General features: G+C 37.0%; 1 protein-coding gene across 10 annotated transcripts in view; it reads left to right on the top strand.

Annotated features, from left to right (window-relative positions):
- Positions 1-18606, top strand: part of DENND1B (DENN domain containing 1B) — a 260965-nt gene that overhangs the window by 137201 nt on the left and 105158 nt on the right. For all 10 annotated transcript variants that reach the window (XM_077902342.1, XM_077902344.1, XM_077902343.1 and 7 more), the window contains one exon: positions 15679-15779. In XM_077902342.1, the coding sequence (XP_077758468.1) occupies positions 15679-15779 (101 nt within the window). The remainder of the gene's footprint in view (positions 1-15678; positions 15780-18606) is intronic.

The raw sequence follows: 18606 nt of genomic DNA, 5'->3' as shown, positions 1-18606 counted from the left end.
TCATCCCCATGGCCACTAAAGTATGGCATTTTGTTAGGACCCATTATTACATTTTTCTGTATTTAAGTTTAATCAGTTGGGACATAAACAGTTCAGTGTTTTTTCTGTTGATACATTACCAAGTTCACACAGAAGGGTTCCTGGTAATCCTGAACAAGAATACTGATTTTATACATGCTGTAGGCAGGCCCTAGATGTTTAAGCCCCAAGTGAATCTCTGGTAGACTCGCAGAACATCATGCCAAAGTCTCATGTATTCAAAGCAAAGGAATAAATCATGATATTACAAGAGTGTATCAGTTGACTTATTGCTGTTTTGTGACCAGAGGTAGAGAAGATTGCTGTTTAAAGTCATGTCATTGGTTCTCAAATCAGTCAGGCATGAAGTCTTGTCATATGCCTCTATAATTGTACCTCACCAGACTTTCTTTAACTAGTCAGCTGGGGCTGTGCATTTTGTCTCAAACACCCGGCTGGCCAGCGTCTGACAGGAGCTTTCTCATCATCCTGTCAGTAATATGTTAACTAGAGTGTATCTTTGTGGCCTGTAGAAGCAGGTGGAAGAGATGCTTCTCTTTAAAGCAGATGTCTAAATGTTAGCTACTATTTTGACCAATATTTAGCTGGTAAATATCACCCTCTTAAAGTCTATAAGCACATTAGTTACAGAGATTGGATTGTATAGTGCATGTTCTTTCTGGAATATTTAGAGCAAGCAATATGCTATGAGTGCTGGAATTGTGTTAATAAACTGTAATTTCTTCCTTTGTTATAGTTGCCCCCAGGCATTTAAGCATATGCTTTTCTCTCCTTCTCTCATTAAATCCATCAAGGGCATATGCAAAAAGAAATCTTCTGGTCTCTGGAAAATCAGCTATTAAAATGTAGATTTTATAGGTTTAGACTGAAGGGGAATCCGGAGGATTTTAACCCCTCCATCTGGATTTTACATATTCTTGATTTGTCTCTTAATGGTACCACCTGTATCAGCATTTAATCTGAAACCTGAAGCACAGAGAATCTTGCTAGAGATTAAGAATTGAACAGTTGGTGAGAGAACAAAGATTACCCAGGTCTACTTGTAGTTAAGACTATTGAAATGTGTTTTTCCCCTTGTGTTTTTAAAGCTGCAGCAGCATGGTGCAGTTAAAAATTGTTATCAAGACCTTTCAGGGACAAATAGTCTAGGAACAATTTTTAGATTTTTAAAAATTCTTCCCAAAGCCCATAGCAACCAATTATGTCAGCTGAAACTGTAGATAAGAATTCTACTTCCGAGTGTATTATTTGACACGTATACCGCTCTTCTGAACACTGTATTTTCATTCAGTGCTAAATGAATGTGACTGGAGTGTGGAAGTTGGCCTGTTGTGGTCATCCTCTAATGCTCTGTTAAAAGATACATGTGCAGATCAGTTAGAGGAAACTTCTTTTTTTTTTTAATTGTTATTTATTTATGATAGTCACACAGAGAGAGAGAGAGAGGCAGAGACACAGGCAGCGGGAGAAGCAGGCTCCATGCACCGGGAGCCCGATGTGGGATTCGATCCCGGGTCTCCAGGATCGCGCCCTGGGCCAAAGGCAGGCGCTAAACCGCTGCATCACCCAGAGATCCCCAGTTAGAGGAAACTTCTAAGACAGGAAAAGTGGAGGTGCTTGTATCTTCCAAGTCTTGTGACGATTGGTGTTCTATTCTTCACGGAAACAAGCATATATTTCTGCTTTATGGTTTAGTCTATTTGTCCTCTAAAATTAAACTATTGACTTTTAATTTAAAAATCAGTTTTTAACATAATAATTATGTTGGGACACCTGGGTGGCTTAGCTTTGACTCAGGGCGTGGTCCTAGTCCTGGGATCAGGATCTAGTCCCACATCGGGCTTCCTGTGGGGAGGGAGTCTGCTTCTCCCTCTGCCTGCCTCTCTGTGTCTCTCTGCCTCTCTCTCTGTGAATAAATAAATAAAATTAAAAAAATAAAAAAATATATCAATTATGTCATTATCTAAGGGGCATATTGTCCATCACTAGGTTCTGTGAATTTTGTTCCTACAAGTACTCAGATCTCCACACAAACAACCTTGGAAGATTTTGGTTTACTGCAGTGTTTCCTATCTGGAATGACTGAATTTTGTGCTGTTCATGATTCTCAATCTTAAATATAGGACAAATTAGGGATCCCTGGGTGGTGCAGCAGTTTGGCGCCTGCCTTTGGCCCAGGGCGCGATCCTGGAGACCCGGGATCGAATCCCACATCGGGCTCCTGGTGCATGGAGCCTGCTTCTCCCTCTGCCTGTGTCTCTGCCTCTCTCTCTCTCTCTCTCTGTGTGACTATCATAAATAAATAAAAATTTAAAAAAAATTAAATATAGGACAAATTATATATGTCTTGTTTCTGTTTTCTTAGTACAACTATTGAGAACAGTTGGTTTGTTTTTAAATGTACCTTTTATCTTTATATGTTTTTGCACAGTACATTGTGTTTTGCAGTTAGGCACGTTTTTCTCTTCTGATGAAATTTCTTAAGTTATATCCTCTTATCCTGCTATGGGGCTGATTTGGGGATTGGCCCCTCTGTCTCATCTTCCTCCACCACCCAAGTTCTGTAGATATTATCTCCTCCGTCTTTTTTTTTCTTTGACATCCTTTCCCCATTCCACCTGCCCATTGTCTTAGTTCTGGCAGTTGTCACTTCCCACAAATGCTATTTTCAGATCATCTATCCTGAATGTTGACATTTTCTCCATTTACATAAAATGATGGTGATGATGAGAAAGAGTAATTACAGCCCAGAATTATGTAGTGTATACTATGACCTAGCTGCTCCTTAATTTAATCATCACTTACTATAAACTCAGGGAAGATTTGATTCAGTCACTACAGTAAACCTAACCTCTTAGGGTAGTGCTGATACATAGTAGGTTTCTAGCAATAATTTTTTGAGTAAGTGCCTGAAACTGCACTTTTTGGATCTTCACATGTATTTTGAGTGCTCCCATCTTCATCCCTCTGAATGTTTTTCGAAATCTGGTTTGCTCTTTAGAGGCCTAATTTCTAACTTCTGTTGCTTTTATCCCTGAACTGCTGTAGTACTTAACACTGCTTAGTCTCAAGTTAGAGTTATTAGTGAATTTGTTGAACTCTTGTATTAGATATTTATCTCTTTAAAGGTTAGAACCTGGTGTGTGTGTATGTGTGTGTATGTGTGTGTGTCTGCACGTACACATGTATTTAAAAAAACAAATTTAGTTTTTAAAATTGTGCACAACAGATGAAGTTTTTAAAATTTAATTAATTATGTAATGGGAAGTACCATCTGATACTGAAAATGCCAGAGTAGAAATTTGTCTTTTTAAAAGTAAAAATGTGTCTGATTGTCCCTGTGACAACTTGGCTATTTAAATCATAGTAATGGGAAGCCTGGGTGACTCAATGGTTGAGCATCTACCTTTGGCTCAAACCATCATTCTGGGCCTGGGGATCGAATCTCATATCTGGCTCCCTCTGAGGAGCCTGCTTCTCCTTCTGTGTCTCTTCCTCTCTTTGTGTCTCTCATGAATAAATAAAATCTTTTAAAATAAATAAATAATAATAAAAATTTCATAAATTCTGAAGTTTATAAGTTAGAGGCTAATTTCCCTGTAGGTTTTATCTTTTAAAAAAAGATTTGTGTTTAGCCATTTTCTGCTAGATAATTTTAATTCTTTTTTTTAAAGGTTTTATTTATTCATGAGAAACACACACACACACCACACACACACACACACAGGCAGAGACACAGGCAGAGGGAGAAGCAGGCTCCATGCAGGGAGCCCAACATGGGACTCGATCCCGGGTCTCCAGGATCATGCCCTGGGCTGAAAGTGGTGCTAAACCGCTGAGCCAACCCGGGCTGCCCAAGAATTTTAATTTTTAAAAAAGTCTGTGTCAAAACTGTAATTCCTTAGGGAAGACTTATGTAATATATCTTGAACTCTTTTCAGCTTTATTGATTTCTGTTGCTATGTTGACTCTTGTTCAGTCTATGCAGGAACTTGGTTTGTTATCTCTTGGCCTTCCGATAGTCCTAGGTAGTAAACATACTGCTTTCTCCCTATAAAGATGTTTATTTGTTCATTCAGTGAACTATTTCTTATTTATGGAGTACCTAATTCATGTCAGGCAGTGTCCTACAGGTAGGGTAAGGAGGTCACAACATCTGTATCAGTCTGAGTCCAATCGGGTGAGAGAAAGTACACAGTAATTTGATTAAGGAATGTTTAACATAAAGAATTTAAAGCTAAGGCAAGGGACTAGAGTAGCAAGGGCTGGGCTAGCAAGCAGCGAAGAGAGCACTACAGAATCCAGGCATAGCAGATGTAAAGCAGCTACTACCTTTAGGGCTGAGTTGAGTATACAAGGAAGGAGCCTCACTGGGGCCTGAGATCTAGACCCTCTTGAAGAAGGCAGAACCATGACTCTTAGATAGCAGAGAAGTTGTTGTGGTGCTCTACTGGTAGAATTTGTTGGAAACCTGCCTTTGGATGGCAGGCAAAGTTTTCAAAGTTTCTGGAAAGCTAATGTAGGGGTGCTGAGTAATCTGTTCACAGAGAGATACCTCACTGCCAAAAACATTGCTGTGAGCCCACCTGAGGGGAAGCTGGTTGTCTCAGTGGAGTCACTGCCCTGAGAAAACCAACAGAGGGTTGGATGGTGCCAAGGGAAGCTGCTGGCTGCTTGGTGCGGCTGACAGTTGTATACTGCAATAACCATAGGCAGGCGCTTCCCACATTATAGGAGGCAAGTTCTGGAAAGGCTGCAAGCAAGCACTGCAAGAGCCAGGAGCACTCCTGCTATAGAACTGCCCATGGTGGGAAGTGCTGGGAGAAACCTTTGGCTCCTATAATTTGTTGGAGTCGAGGGCCCCAGGAGCTGCCTCTTACACAGCGGCCTGCCTGTCTGTGCTACAGGACCTGGAGCCTGAGGAAAGTATGCCCTTGACAAGCCACCAGCTTTGCAGGAGCCTGCTGAGTCAGTACATTGGAACCAGGAACCAAAACCCTTGCTTCCTGAAATGTCTCTTCAGTGTCCTCTCCTGACAAAGCTTAGCATGATGCCAGCTGTTAAAGGGAGTAAATATCCAAAGGGCACAGATCCATTTCCATAGATCAGACAGTAAGGGGTAAATTAGGCAATTATTCATAATTGGTATAATCCACCCCTTTGGATACTCAGCTTTCATTTATACCCTTCTAAACATATTTGTACTTCTGTACAACAACAAATCTATATGTTGAGCTATTAAGATATAGCTATCCTTTTTGCAAATGTAGACATTTCCCAAAAGCAGTCCCAAGAGTCATTATAATCATCTCTTCAAATTTAATTGCAATCACGTTTAAATTTCTGTTAATTAGTAATGACTTATATATAAAATAAAAAGTAGAGAGAAGAAAAATGGTTAGCAGATGAAAATGAACACATGCATATGAAAGGAAAATAAAAAAATATGCAAAGCTACCACACCCCTTTGTTTCTATAACTAATCATGAAATGATTCAGATATTATTCTTCCTTGTTTCATTACCCATTCCATGTTTTCCTCAACTGCAGCCAGAACCTCAGCTAACTGGGTTCTTTACCTGGGATAATAACATGAATTTTCATTCCAAAAGACCTGAATCCTCAATAGTTCTGCTTTTTTTTTTTTTTTTTGAATGATTGCTATAGTTTTCCATTAACTTTTACCAAGAGGTAGCCCAGAGAACCTCTTAGTTCCAGACATAGTCCTTTTTGTCTCTTGTGTGGAAGCAAACCAGTTTCCTTTTGGTTAATGAGATCAATCACTCCAGCCAGTAGAATAACCCCAATTTTTAGACTGTTGGTTCAGTGGCATAAGGAGACTGAAATGGCCAGATGGCGATATTATCTTCCAATTCACGTGGATGCATTTCTTTATTGGGAGGTAAGATCTCCAAACCAGAAGAGTTCTAAACTAATGAGACTAGAAATAGAACTTATGCAAGTGGGTTATTAAGACTAATAATTAAAGGGCCACTCCCACTTCCCCCTGTTGGTTCCTAGTCCCATGTATTCTGGCTATGGGAGAAACAACACTGTAAAATGCTTTCTGATGTATTTAGATTATCCTTCATCATGTAAAATAGAACCCCACCCTTTATAAGAGTATAATAATACCAACTGGCACTGCGACTGAGTCTTCAGTAAGCTATTCTACTTTTCAATTAGGCCAGTTGCTATTGGGTTATAAGTATGGCTGAGACTAGTTAACTTAATGGGCACAGGCCCCTAACTCTACTTACTTTGCTGTTAAATGAATGCCTTGATGAGTGAGGTTCAGTTCTGTACAGAATACCATGCTGATGGATATGTTATTCTATGAACCTAATGATTTTGGTTACTGGCAGAAGCATTATAGCCAGAGAAGACCTTATCCAGATCATTTATTCCAATAAGAATGGACTTCGGCACCTCCTTGGTGGAAGAGTTCCAGTGTAATTAACCTGCCACCAGGAAGCTAGCTGACTGCCGTGGGGAGATATCTCACCAGAAGCATTCTGCTACAAAACCACCTGAAGAAGCTACCAAACAAGTATTATGGCTGGGTGTCACTGGCCACTGTATACTGCAAGAGCCAAGTCCTGGAGAAGCACAGGCCCTGGAGGAGTCTGCCTGAGAGCAGCCTGGAACCAGGAAGCAGAAACCCTTTCCTTCTGCTGTGTATCTCCAATGGCCTGCACTGACAAAGTTCTGACTTTCCTTCTGCTGATATTAGGCTGTCTGGTAATAGAAAAAACATCAGGGGCACAGATCCATTATTACAGATAGGTAGCACAGAGTGGATTTGGAGCAAGTGGGGAATATGTGAAGGGCACAGCTTCTATGAATCAGATATTTTATTTTGATTTCCTACTGTATTATGGAAAGAATAGAAAAGAAAGGCCTTTAATTGCAAGGAAATAGTTAACATAGGTAAAGTTTTCCAAAGACCAAGTATAACGGTATTGATAGATTCATTTGTGCATCGACACATATTATTATTTGCCAAGTATTATGTACTGAGAATTTCAAAGTTACTAATTAGAATCATAAATATAAATCAAAAGATAAATCATATTATGTCAGTGAATCAAGGCCAGTCAATGTGATAAGAACTCTAATAGAGGATATGGAAGAGAGAGAGTGCTAGATTAGAGAGTTGACTTCAGGATGACACTGGTTCTTAAAAGGTGTTTATGTCTTATGTAGGAAAAGTTTACTTGTTTAACATATTTGTGTGTTTGTGTGAAGAGAGAGAAAATTCGTGCTACATAGTGTAGTTGGAGAGGTAAGCGGTAGCCAGATTGTGCGGAAACCTGTCTGCTAAATTAAGGGGCTTGGATTTTATCCAACAGATTGTGGGGAGGCAAATGAGGTACATAATATGACCAATTTTGTTTTGGAGGAAGGTAACATTGGTGGCATTATCAAAGAAAAAAGGGGTAGGGAAATTCCTTCTAATAGGAGTCTAGTTAAAGGGCTGTGCAGTCAGAAAAACAGGGAATGACTCGCTCCTGTATTAGGAAAGTGGCCATAAAAGGAAGATGAAGTTGGTTTTAGAAACATTTCTAAGGAAACTTCTGTTGGATATAGAGTCTGTTTGAAAGTAGGTAAGGAAGAAGGAGAAAGAAGTGTAGAATGACACACAAAGGACCAGTCTTCACCAGGTATTTATTTAGTTGCTATATAATGGCATGGGCTTGGTGTCATTTAATTACCAGTGAAATATAACTTAATAAGTATATATGTCCATATAAATATTCACATGCAAGTAGATGCTTATACATATGTTTGTAGACAGATGCATATATTTAAATATATTTGATATGCATGCTAAATATACATGTATGTATGTTTTGTGTATATGGGAATATTATATACAATTTTAATATTAGAATATGCAATATATGTGTATAATCACTCCTATTTAATGATATATGCTTTACAAATTAAAAGTTTTTGAATTCCATGTATAAAGATTTAGAGCTTACCTTGTGATTCCTTTGCAATTGTGATGGTCTCTTTTCCAATTGCTAATGGTTTGCAACCAGTTTTATTTTGCTTCTGGTGAGGGATGTTTTATATTCTGATTTTCAGAAATACCTAATAGTTTATTTTTTTTAAACATTTTTAAAAAAATTTATTTATTTACGATAGTCACACTCAGAGAGAGAGAGAGAGAGAGGCAGAGACACAGGCAGAGAGAGAAGCAGGCTCCATGCACCGGGAGCCCGACATGGGATTCGATCCTGGGTCTCCAGGATCGCGCCCTGAGCCAAAGGCAGGCGCCAAACCGCTGCGCCACCCAGGGATCCCACCTAATAGTTTAAAAGTAGCATCAGCTAATTGGATTTATTTATTGGTTATTCAAATTATTACCCTACCCCAAGGTACAGTAGCGGTGCAATTATATTAGTAATACCTTCTAAATTAGAGATTTGTGTTTTAGTCCTAACTACTTAACCAAAAAATTAGATGATGTCATATTAGACATTTTTATCCTGAAGTTTCTTAACTAAAAAATGAAAGAATTGAACAAGAATGATTTCTAAAGTCCTTTCTAACTGTTGTATACAGTGATTCTTTAATTGTATTGTTTATTTCTTAAATAATTGGCTAACTTATGTAGTCTTTATATAATTCACATGAACGTCTTAGCACATAATCCTTTAGAATTCAGTATCTACAGGTTTTTGAGGAGAGAAGATAAATATATTGAATCAGTTTTGTAGATTAGACTGTTAAACTTCAGTGGAAAGGTAGGTGGTCCTTTTCCAGAAACAGCAAAACTGCTATTGAATCAATTTTGAGAAGTAGAAAGTAGGAAATTTAGTAATAGGGAAAGGTCATGTAGGGGAAGAAATTTATTTAAAGCCAATGGCATTTATGTGTAATGTGACAGCAATAGAGAGCCAAAGAGTTGAGGAGAGTTAGTATGACACTAATGTGGTTTATAGAGGGTGGCTAAAGACAGATTCCCTAAGGGCAGAGATTTTTGTCTCTTTTGTTCATTTCTATATCCCCAGTACCAATAATAATGCCTAGCACATGTTCAGTGTCCCACTTACTAGTTGTGTGATCTTGGGCAATTTGTTTAACTTTGCCTCAGTTTTTCCTCTATAAAATCATTAAAAAAAAATGAATACCAAAAGAAGTAAGCGAGCAAGAAAAATTTAGAGTCATTTGGCTAGGAAAAGCTAATAAGCCGGTGATCAAATGTGAGATGATTAGAATTTTCCAAAGGACTTGTGTATGATGGAAAGAGGTTAGGTTAGATTGATTTTTTAGCAATTAAGTGGCAGAATTTGCCATCCTAATAGGATGAAGAAAAAATGAATATAAAATAATATTTTAGTATAAAAAAGCATTAAAATGTACAAATACTGTCTTTTTATTGCATAAAATTGCTATTTTTGCAAATATTTTCTTACAACTGTCACTTGATTTAAATTTTAGAATTTTGCTCAAGAATTTTTTTTTGAAGATTTATTTATTTGAGAGAGAGAAAGAAAAATGTGAGTGGGGGAGGGGCAGAGGCCTAGAGAGAAAAAATCCTCAAGCAGACTCCCTGCTAAGCATGGAACCTGGAGGAGTGGAGTAGGGTGGGGTTTCAAAAAATAAGACATATTATTTTGGATTTTTTTAAAAAAAATCTTGACAGGGAAATAAAATGATCCTTAGGCTTATAAGGTACAGAACTACTGGAACACAGCCAGGAAATGAAGGTCTAAGTCAGCAGTGAAGAGCAGGTTCTCCAGAGTTGCCATGTACTGCTGGTTTATTTGGTAAGATCTGCTGGAGCCTCTCTATGCAGTTCTTATACCATGGGGTTAATATTCTGGTCCCATCAGTCTCACATCGCACTAAGTACCTGGTCAAGATCATGATAAAACATTGGGTTGATCCCAAAACCTAATAAGATCATGACCTGAACTGAGATTAAGAGTCAGACACTTAACCGATTGAGCTACCCAGGTGCCCCTCAAATAAGATTATTTTATAGTCAGGATAGCTTTGTAGTTTTCAGATATCCTACTGCTACTCTTTTTGGTTTAAACTTTTAAATGGGAATGTAAATTAAACATGTTTAAACAGATGGTTTCTTTATGCTTTCCACTAATTTTTTTCATTCCGTGAGGAATTTATCACATTCCCATCTGCAGCAATTTATTCTGTATACCTATAGTTATTTATAGTGCATAAATTTCTGAATTAAATATTGATTCAGTTAAAAATCAAATGAAGTCTCTAATCTTTATTTCTTGTTTTTTTGTGCATGAATACATTCTTAGGGGACATAAGTTTGCCCCTCAATAATTCATATAGAACTTCAACTGAAGCTAATAGAACTTATCCATAAGAATGAGGCAAGTCTGACTATGAGATACATGAGTGGTATTGTGTCCATATGAGAGCTCTACTTGTAGAGTGCATTGAATTGGAATTGTGCTGCTTTCATTGTGGAATCACACTGGATGGGTTGTTTATCTGTGGTATCCTTGGGAATTTGATAATGTGATTCTCCCCCCCCCCCCCCCAAAAATGCATGTCTATTTAATTGCTTAAAACATTGCTTAGGTTTATTAGTAGCTGATTTCCTTAAACAGATATAGCTTGACTTTAGGAAAAGGGGATGAATGTGATTTTTATGTCACAAAGGGAAAGAACTTTAGTTTGGCTTCCAACAAAATATTCTTCCAGATGCAAACTGAGATAATAACTGGTAGAATTTTTTTTTATCACTTATCTTTTTAACATCTGAGAGAATCTGTTGTATTGGTTTCCTGCTGAATTTGCCCACTGTGATGCCTGAGGAAAGGTTTGTAAATTGGTTCTCTGTCACAAACCCCAGCTTTTTCTTATAAAGGTCAGTTGTTCTTGTTTGTTGACTGTAAAGGCTCATTCTGCACCATACAATTAAGATAGAATATTTTCAACTGATAGATATTATTCAGAGTTTCCATAATGATGGGAATTTTGAATGCTTGTATATCAAAAGGCAGTTTAAGATAATGGTGATTGGGGGACGCTTGGGTGGCTCAGCAGTTGAGCATCTGCCTTTGGCTCAGGTCATGAGCCTGGGGTTCCGGGATCGAGTTCCACATCCCACAGGGAGCCTGCTTCTCCCTCTGCCTATGTCTCTGCCTCTTTCTGTGTCTTTCATGAATGAATGAGTGAATGAATGAATGAATGAATAAATGCTTTTAAAATAATGGCTATTGTACTCAGGAGCCTGCTTAGGTTGGTATGCTGGCTTTGCCACATACTTGGTGTATGATCTTGGGCCATTGGCTTAACCCTGCTGCAGTGTTCTGATCTGTAAAATGGGAATAATGATGATGGAATCTATTTCATAAGGTTGTTGTGAAGATTAAATTTGAGTACATCAAGTACTCAGAATAGTGCCTGGCAAATAATAAGCATTATTATCAGTGATAGTATCTCCATTAGACCTTGTGGCCTGGGACTAGAAGTTCCGAGAGCCTTTATTCAATGACTAAGTTCACTATTGTCAAGTTTCTCCCCCTGATTTTATAGGCCTCATCAGTTCTTTCCTCTTCACATGGTTTCCATATATACTTATTTTATAATTATAGTGCACAGGAGATAAATGTTCCCAGTGATTTTATTGTGCATTAGTCAGTATTCTGGGATGGTATCAAGTCAATATATTGAATATGCCTTGTGAAATCATATGTGCATTTAAATATTCACTTGTTATTTACCAAAGATGATAAGGATTTTTTTCTTAGATCTTTATTTGGGAAATTTGTTTTTCTCTGAAAATGATAGCCTTATTGTATATTATTCCTTATCTATTATTCCTTTAGTTTCCAGGGTATAATGGCTGAGTTATGTTCTGACTCAAATACTGAAACATCTTCCCCCACCCTCCTTGCTTTCATGAAGAACAGCTGTGGTATTAAAGAAACTGCTGACAGAATATTTAGAAAAACATGTATAGAGTTCTAGTCCCATCATGAACCAGACGTAGAGTCTTGGGTAATGCTAGTCCAAAGACATATGATTGTCATTTCCCTCTATGCTTAAAGAATCAATATATCATAAATAGCCTACAAAAGATTCTTCTCACTGGGCTTAAAAATTGATCTCATTTCTTTATAGTACTTTATTATGCAAATCAGACTTCCAACATACATAGTTTATTTTCCTTAATTTGCATAGGTGTTAGAATGTTCTAGGTAACTTGTTGTGACAGTTAGCTTTCTTCAGAGATATGGACAAATTTCATGAAGAGTAAGACTTCAGAGCCTCTGCCACGTCCTGGAAGGCCCTCCAGTTCTGACCCCACTTGCCCTTACCTCTCTGACCTTGCCTCCCGCTGCTATCCCGCTTATTCCAATCTAATCATGCAGACCTCCTTACTTTGTGAAGATGGCTAGCATGTTCCCATCTCAGGACTTTTGAATGTATTGTTTCATCTGCCTGGAATGTTCTTCTCCCCAAAGCCAGAAGAATGCTCTCTTGTATCAATTGGGTCTCAGTTCAAATGTCACCGCATCAGTTTGTCCCTAACCCCCCTGTCTAAAACTCCCCATCTGTCACTTTCTACCCGCTTACCTGCTCTAGGTTTGCTCTTAGAACTTACCCCTAACCCACATCATGTATATTTGTTTCTTGTTTGCGTTTCCACTAATATGTAAGTTCCATGAATACAAGGACTTTGTTCTATTCAGTACTTTGTCCCTGTGGCTTGGTAGAGATTTATGATAACACATAGCAAGCACTCAAGAATTTTGTTGAATTAAGCAAAGTAACTTATGCTATTTCCAATTGCTCAGTTACTTCATGTGCTTTAAAGGTTTTAAAGATGATCTTTAGATATACTTTGAAAGTGGGTCTGCTTTGTAGTCTAGCTCTGTTAACCACCTATATGGAAAAAATCATTACCTATTACTAAGAATGTAAAATGTTAGAATTGATCTGATCTGAGACTAGAGAATACTGCATCTCTCAGAAACAAAGCTTACAGATCATCTAGCATTTACTTCTTATTTTAAAGATTAGGAAACAGATCTGGTTATATTTGTACATGTACCAGCTGTAGCTTCTTAGTGGCAGAGCCCTAATTTTGTATACTTCGTTCTTACTGTTTTATACAGCTCATGTATAACTGTGTTTAATTTGCTAGTAAATCTATTTTTCCTTAGTTGTGTTTTTTTCATTTACTGCTTTACTAACTCCTCCACAAAGTTTATGCTATAATAGTGTTTTCTCTAGTTTTCAATCTCGTAGCTATTACATCCTGCTAGGGGAGTGTGGGCGATCTTTGGTCTTCTCCTGCCTCCTTTGGAAATCTCCACTTGCCTGTCTTGCAGTTAACAGAATCAATATTTCCAAAAACAAATTCCTTGTAGTTCCACCTGAGCCTGACACTTTTTGCTATGTTACTTTAAATAATTCATTCTAGTTGCTTAGGCCAGAAACTGTGGTTGGGAGGGGTTGTATTTTTACCTTTCCCAGTCACCTATCCTCTAAATCCAAAAAGTTGCCAAATCTTGTAGAACTTCTTTCTTTCCTGGCAGACCTTGATTAGCAGAAATGACCCTTTGCTGCATGCTGGCTGTTGCAGGTGTTTTTTAACTCTCGTCTATCGTCACGTAAAGGAATCAACCTCTGTGAAGCCAGTGAGATTCATCAGATGATATTGTTCCTTCTTAGTGAATAATTCATAACTTCACTTTTGGATGACCATTAAGGGCATAGGGAAAATATCTATAAAGCAATTAATAGAGTGCTTTGGATTCAAGGTGTACCCAATAAAATAAATTGCCTTTATTATAATTCCTCATTTTTAGAATGTAGTATTATTTTTGTTACACAGTTATTTTCTTAACAATGTAAAAGGAACACTTTCCTTTTTTTTTTTTTTTAAGATTTTAAATGAGCTGTTTTAAAAACCATCTGTGTGCAAATGGAGAAACTGAGTAAAGGAGCTACCTTTCAAAGCTATATAAAGGCTTTTAGTCATTGGGTTACACTGAAGAAATAGAAAGAGTTAATATGGCTTTAAAGATGCCTAATTTACAACCAGGGAGTACCTGAGAGCTCTCAGAGAATTTGACTGAGTTAGATCAACCCTATTTCATCTCCCTCTATGAAGGTTCAAATAAGAAAAATAAATCCAGCATCTGTAATTGTTAAGTGAAAGTATTTGAATGCCTCCTAGTGGTATATTGTATGCTTTAATTATGGAAGTTTTTTAAAAAATCATGTTTTGAAGGAATACTGTAGATAAACTATTAAAACTTATAAGTGCAAAATACTAAAATCCTTTAATGATAGAATCCTAAGTAGAAACAAAATGCATTGTTTGCCATATAAAATTAATTAAGTCTAACTTGAAAAAATACATATGATGAATATACTTTTAATAAAAATTTATATATTTTTAGTTCAGATTAGATTCCTTTAATTTTTTTTAGGGGAACTATGTTACACTTAAATATAGACAAATGTTTTTGTTAAGATTGAATTTTTTTTATACACTTACTCTTTTAAGTTAATTTGATTACTGTAAGTTTTATTTTCTTTGTATAATAGGAATAATGGTTTACAGAAAGTCTGTGGTTCATTTTCAGATAGTTTTATTTTTGAATTCTGATTTTCAAGTTGAATAAAATGATTTAATTAGTAAGCTTGAAATGCTGACTGTAGCAAGACTTTAAAATCAGGAATGCTGACTAAATTATTGCTTTAAACATTAAAAAATGATTAACACTTACAGAAATATAATTTAAGATGTGAAGAAAAGTCCCATGGAAAGAATTCTGGTGAGGGTCAGTAGGAAGGAGGGGGAAAAAAGTGATATCCCTTTGTTAAGCATTAAACAATATTTAATTAACTGCTTGCCAAAACAAAACAATTAAAATGGCAATTACCTTTAAAATAGCATCAATGTATTTGCAGCTGTTGTGATATAAAGCTAGGAAACAAAATGTTAATCTGAAATGAACAGTTTAAATATGAAATTATGATATACTTGGCTTCCTGTAGTACAGCTGTCAAGCTTGGGCAGTTCGCTGGTCAATAGTGACATTCTATGTGTCAGTGAGCAGAGTCTCTTGATACCATAACCCGCAGTTCACACATTACTGAAGCTCCAACTGTCGAACATTCAAGTCCCCTGGTATTATTGCAGCTTCCAGACTCTCCTGACTGGCTCATGTTTCATTCTTTGGCAATTTGCCCTAATGATATCCCTCAGGAGCTTTCAGCCTCTCTTCCTTTCCATATTTAATCGTGGTATATTAATCTGAGTGATGCGCAAACCGTGCTGCACAAATTGTAATTTCCTACAATTTCTTCTAAGATGCTCGCCTAATTTTTCAGTTTTACTTTTATTTATGTTCTAAGTTTTGACCCCAGACACTATATTTTCAGATAGTTAAAACTGCCTCCATAAGATGCCCAAGAAGCTACTTTCCCTATTTATATATTTTTCAGAGGGGCTTTTGAACATAATATTTTTTTCTTCTGGCAGAATTGTCAAAGATAATGTGATTTAGGTAACTAAATAAATTGTTTTATGATTGTCATTAATCTTTGATAATTTGAGCATGTCTTTTTGTTCGGCGGATCAGCAGCTACTTATTGTTGTCATCCTTTTGCAAATTTTAGTTAACTGCCTGTCTCCATGGATCAGTTGCCCTGCTATACCCAATGTACTGGCAACACATATACATCCCAGTGCTTCCTCCACACCTGCTGGACTACTGCTGGTAAGATGACTTTTGCCAGACTCCTTTAAATCTAGGCTTTATCGTTAGAAAAAATTCGTTTATTTGTAGGTTGATATCTATATAGCTGAACGAAGTCCCGGAAACTTGGCTATAGATTACTAACAAATATTCAAAGGTGCTTTTATGAAGGGCAGAGTAATTCATTACAAAGCTACAAAGATATATACTTGGCAAACGTAAAGTTCTTTAGATTTTGTGAGGTACTTCTGCAGTCATTTAGATAATTAGATCCATAAAGAGAAACACATACAGTCTTAGTGGTGGTTAGGAAAACTGTGCAGAAGTTACACTATCAGTTAGAGAACTCAGTATCCCAGGTGTCAGGATTTGTTTGCAGAGTGTATCAGGAACCAGATTGTCTCTGTTGGGGCATGCTTTCGTTACCTTTACCTCAGGACACACTTTCCTAGACTTCTCTTCCCTCAGCAGCACACTGAATACCAGATGCCAGCAAAAGGGTTGCCTCTAATTCAGGGATTCCCTAAGTTTCTGGTTTAAATCAAAGTCTCTGCCCTAAGCCACTATGAAAAGCAATGTTGAAAAGTGTTGGGAGTAATTTTGAAAAGCTTCCTGGCGTTAGAAACAACTCCCAGTGATCTCACTGAATTTGAATTCAACTACAGCCCTAGAACTTTTCTGTTCTCTTCCTCTAGAAGAGCATTTATACTCACAGTGAGGCTGGACAAGGGTCAGAGTCTGAAACAGCCACCTTGGGATCTAGACTGGAGGGTAAAATATTCTCTTCACTGCATAATTATCTTCTGCTGCCATAGCTTAATTCTTAAGAAATCTGAGATTTTTTTCCTCCATATCATGCATGTGCACATACACACAGAGAAGGAAATAATTTTGACTGTATGTTTGTTCATTAATATGAACGAAGCTCTTTTAGAATTAGTATTTAAGTTTTTTATTTCATGAAAAGCAAATCACAGTATTTAAGTGTTAAGACAATTTAAATTTATGCATAGAGGTTTTCTATTTTTTATGACTAACCCTCTTCAGATCAAATGATTGTAATGACAACATGTATATTTGGCCACATATTGATGATACCAATATATGATATGTTTCCACAGCATGGTAATATTATTAGTGTTGATAATGCCATAAAGTAGAGTCCCAGTGATCCTCCACTGCCATTCAACCCTTTGAGTACTAGGAAAGGAGGAAGTTTGGAAGGAGACTATAAGTATTCAGCTTAATTATTTTGTGGAGTCTCACATACACACAAATCTGAGGGTTAAGCTAAATCTATAAGTAGTTTCTTCTGTATTCATTTTAGAATGGTTTTCTGTGACCACCATACCTAGTATATATATTAGCATCTTTGAAGGCAGGAATGGCAGTTTATTCACATTGACAATGCTGTAGACATTGGCATATGCTGTTCAGTAACTACAATTTATTTGTACTAAATAATTTCTACAAAAATATTTGAAAACATATTGATACATGATTTTTTAAAATACGTGTCAAATTAGTGGTTCAAGAACTGACACTTCTAATGAACAAACCTTAGAACTATATTTTATCGTATATAATGTTACGCTATTTCAATTTTTCTGTTAAAACATTACAACCTCTTAGGAGGTAATGTCCCTTTAAGTTCAGTTGTCTGTAGTGATTACAGATTTAACTTTCTAGAATACTGTTATTTAGAAACTATTCTGTGATATAGGTAGTTCTGTGCAAATTCTTTCCAGAGATGTCTTCTTGATACTTTCTAACCCTGCCGTCAAGTCCTTTTGCTGCTTCCACTATAAGGAAGGAGGATTGTTTCATATTTCAGTCCCTCAAATTTTCTTACTAGTTTCTAACCTTGAAATAGCCTTTAGGACAAATTCTAACAGCCTCCATGCCAAACAGTTCCCTGTTCCAGAGAGCACAGCAGTGATAATCAAAGAAGGAGTTCTCTGAAACTTCCTGAACCTGAAGGCCGCAATGATAGGCTCAGCTTCTATCATAGGAACTGAGCAGTATAATGTACTTTTTTCTTTTTTTTTTTCAAATTTTTATTTTTAAAGAAATAGCTGTCTAAGACTCTAGCTCTCTTCTGTCAGAAAATTTTATGGACTAACGTATTTCTTAGAGAAAATGGTTTTCTTCCCTTTGTGTCCTTGCAAATGATCTTAGAATCATACTGATCGGTATATAAAAGGAAGAGAAATGTTAGAGATTGTCCTTTCAATCTCATGGTTTCTGAATAAAGACATTTTTATATTTCACTTTAAAAATAGCACCAGGATGGAATAGATGTGTATTTGCCAGCTCTTCAGTTGATTCCAATTGATTGGAACTTTCCAAATCCCGAAATAATCCTGTCTCCTAGAAGTATTTTTGTTTGCACACCGGGTATCTCTGGTGTGACATAGACTGTGGAGAGCCATAATGCCATCTTGTGACCATGCATGAATATAACATCTGGAACCAGTAATGAAAGGCTTGCTAGTTTGTTGGCTCATTCATTCTTTCATGCATCCATTTGTATGTCAAATATTTAGTGAACACCTATTGGCCAAGCAGTGAGTATATGTGAGATAATGAGTAGAATTTAGTTTCTGCCCATGCAGTATCCACAGAGAGGAAGAAATCCACACATACATGCGTGGGGCACACACATATATGCACACACAAGAGAAACACAGAGTAATACTGCAGTATTATAAGGTTTATACCAGAGGCATGTGAAAGACACATGGATGAGGCCACCTAGGAAGAAGTAGCCCACATCGCATAGTAGGATTGGGAAGGAGACTGGGAGGAAATGCCACCCTCTACATTTTTCTCTTAATCTACTAGTATA

The sequence above is a fragment of the Canis aureus genome, chromosome 6 (genome assembly GCF_053574225.1).
Source record: "Canis aureus isolate CA01 chromosome 6, VMU_Caureus_v.1.0, whole genome shotgun sequence".
In the NCBI taxonomy this organism is placed as follows: Eukaryota; Metazoa; Chordata; class Mammalia; order Carnivora; family Canidae; genus Canis; species Canis aureus.
This window is presented reverse-complemented; position numbering and strand designations above follow the sequence as displayed.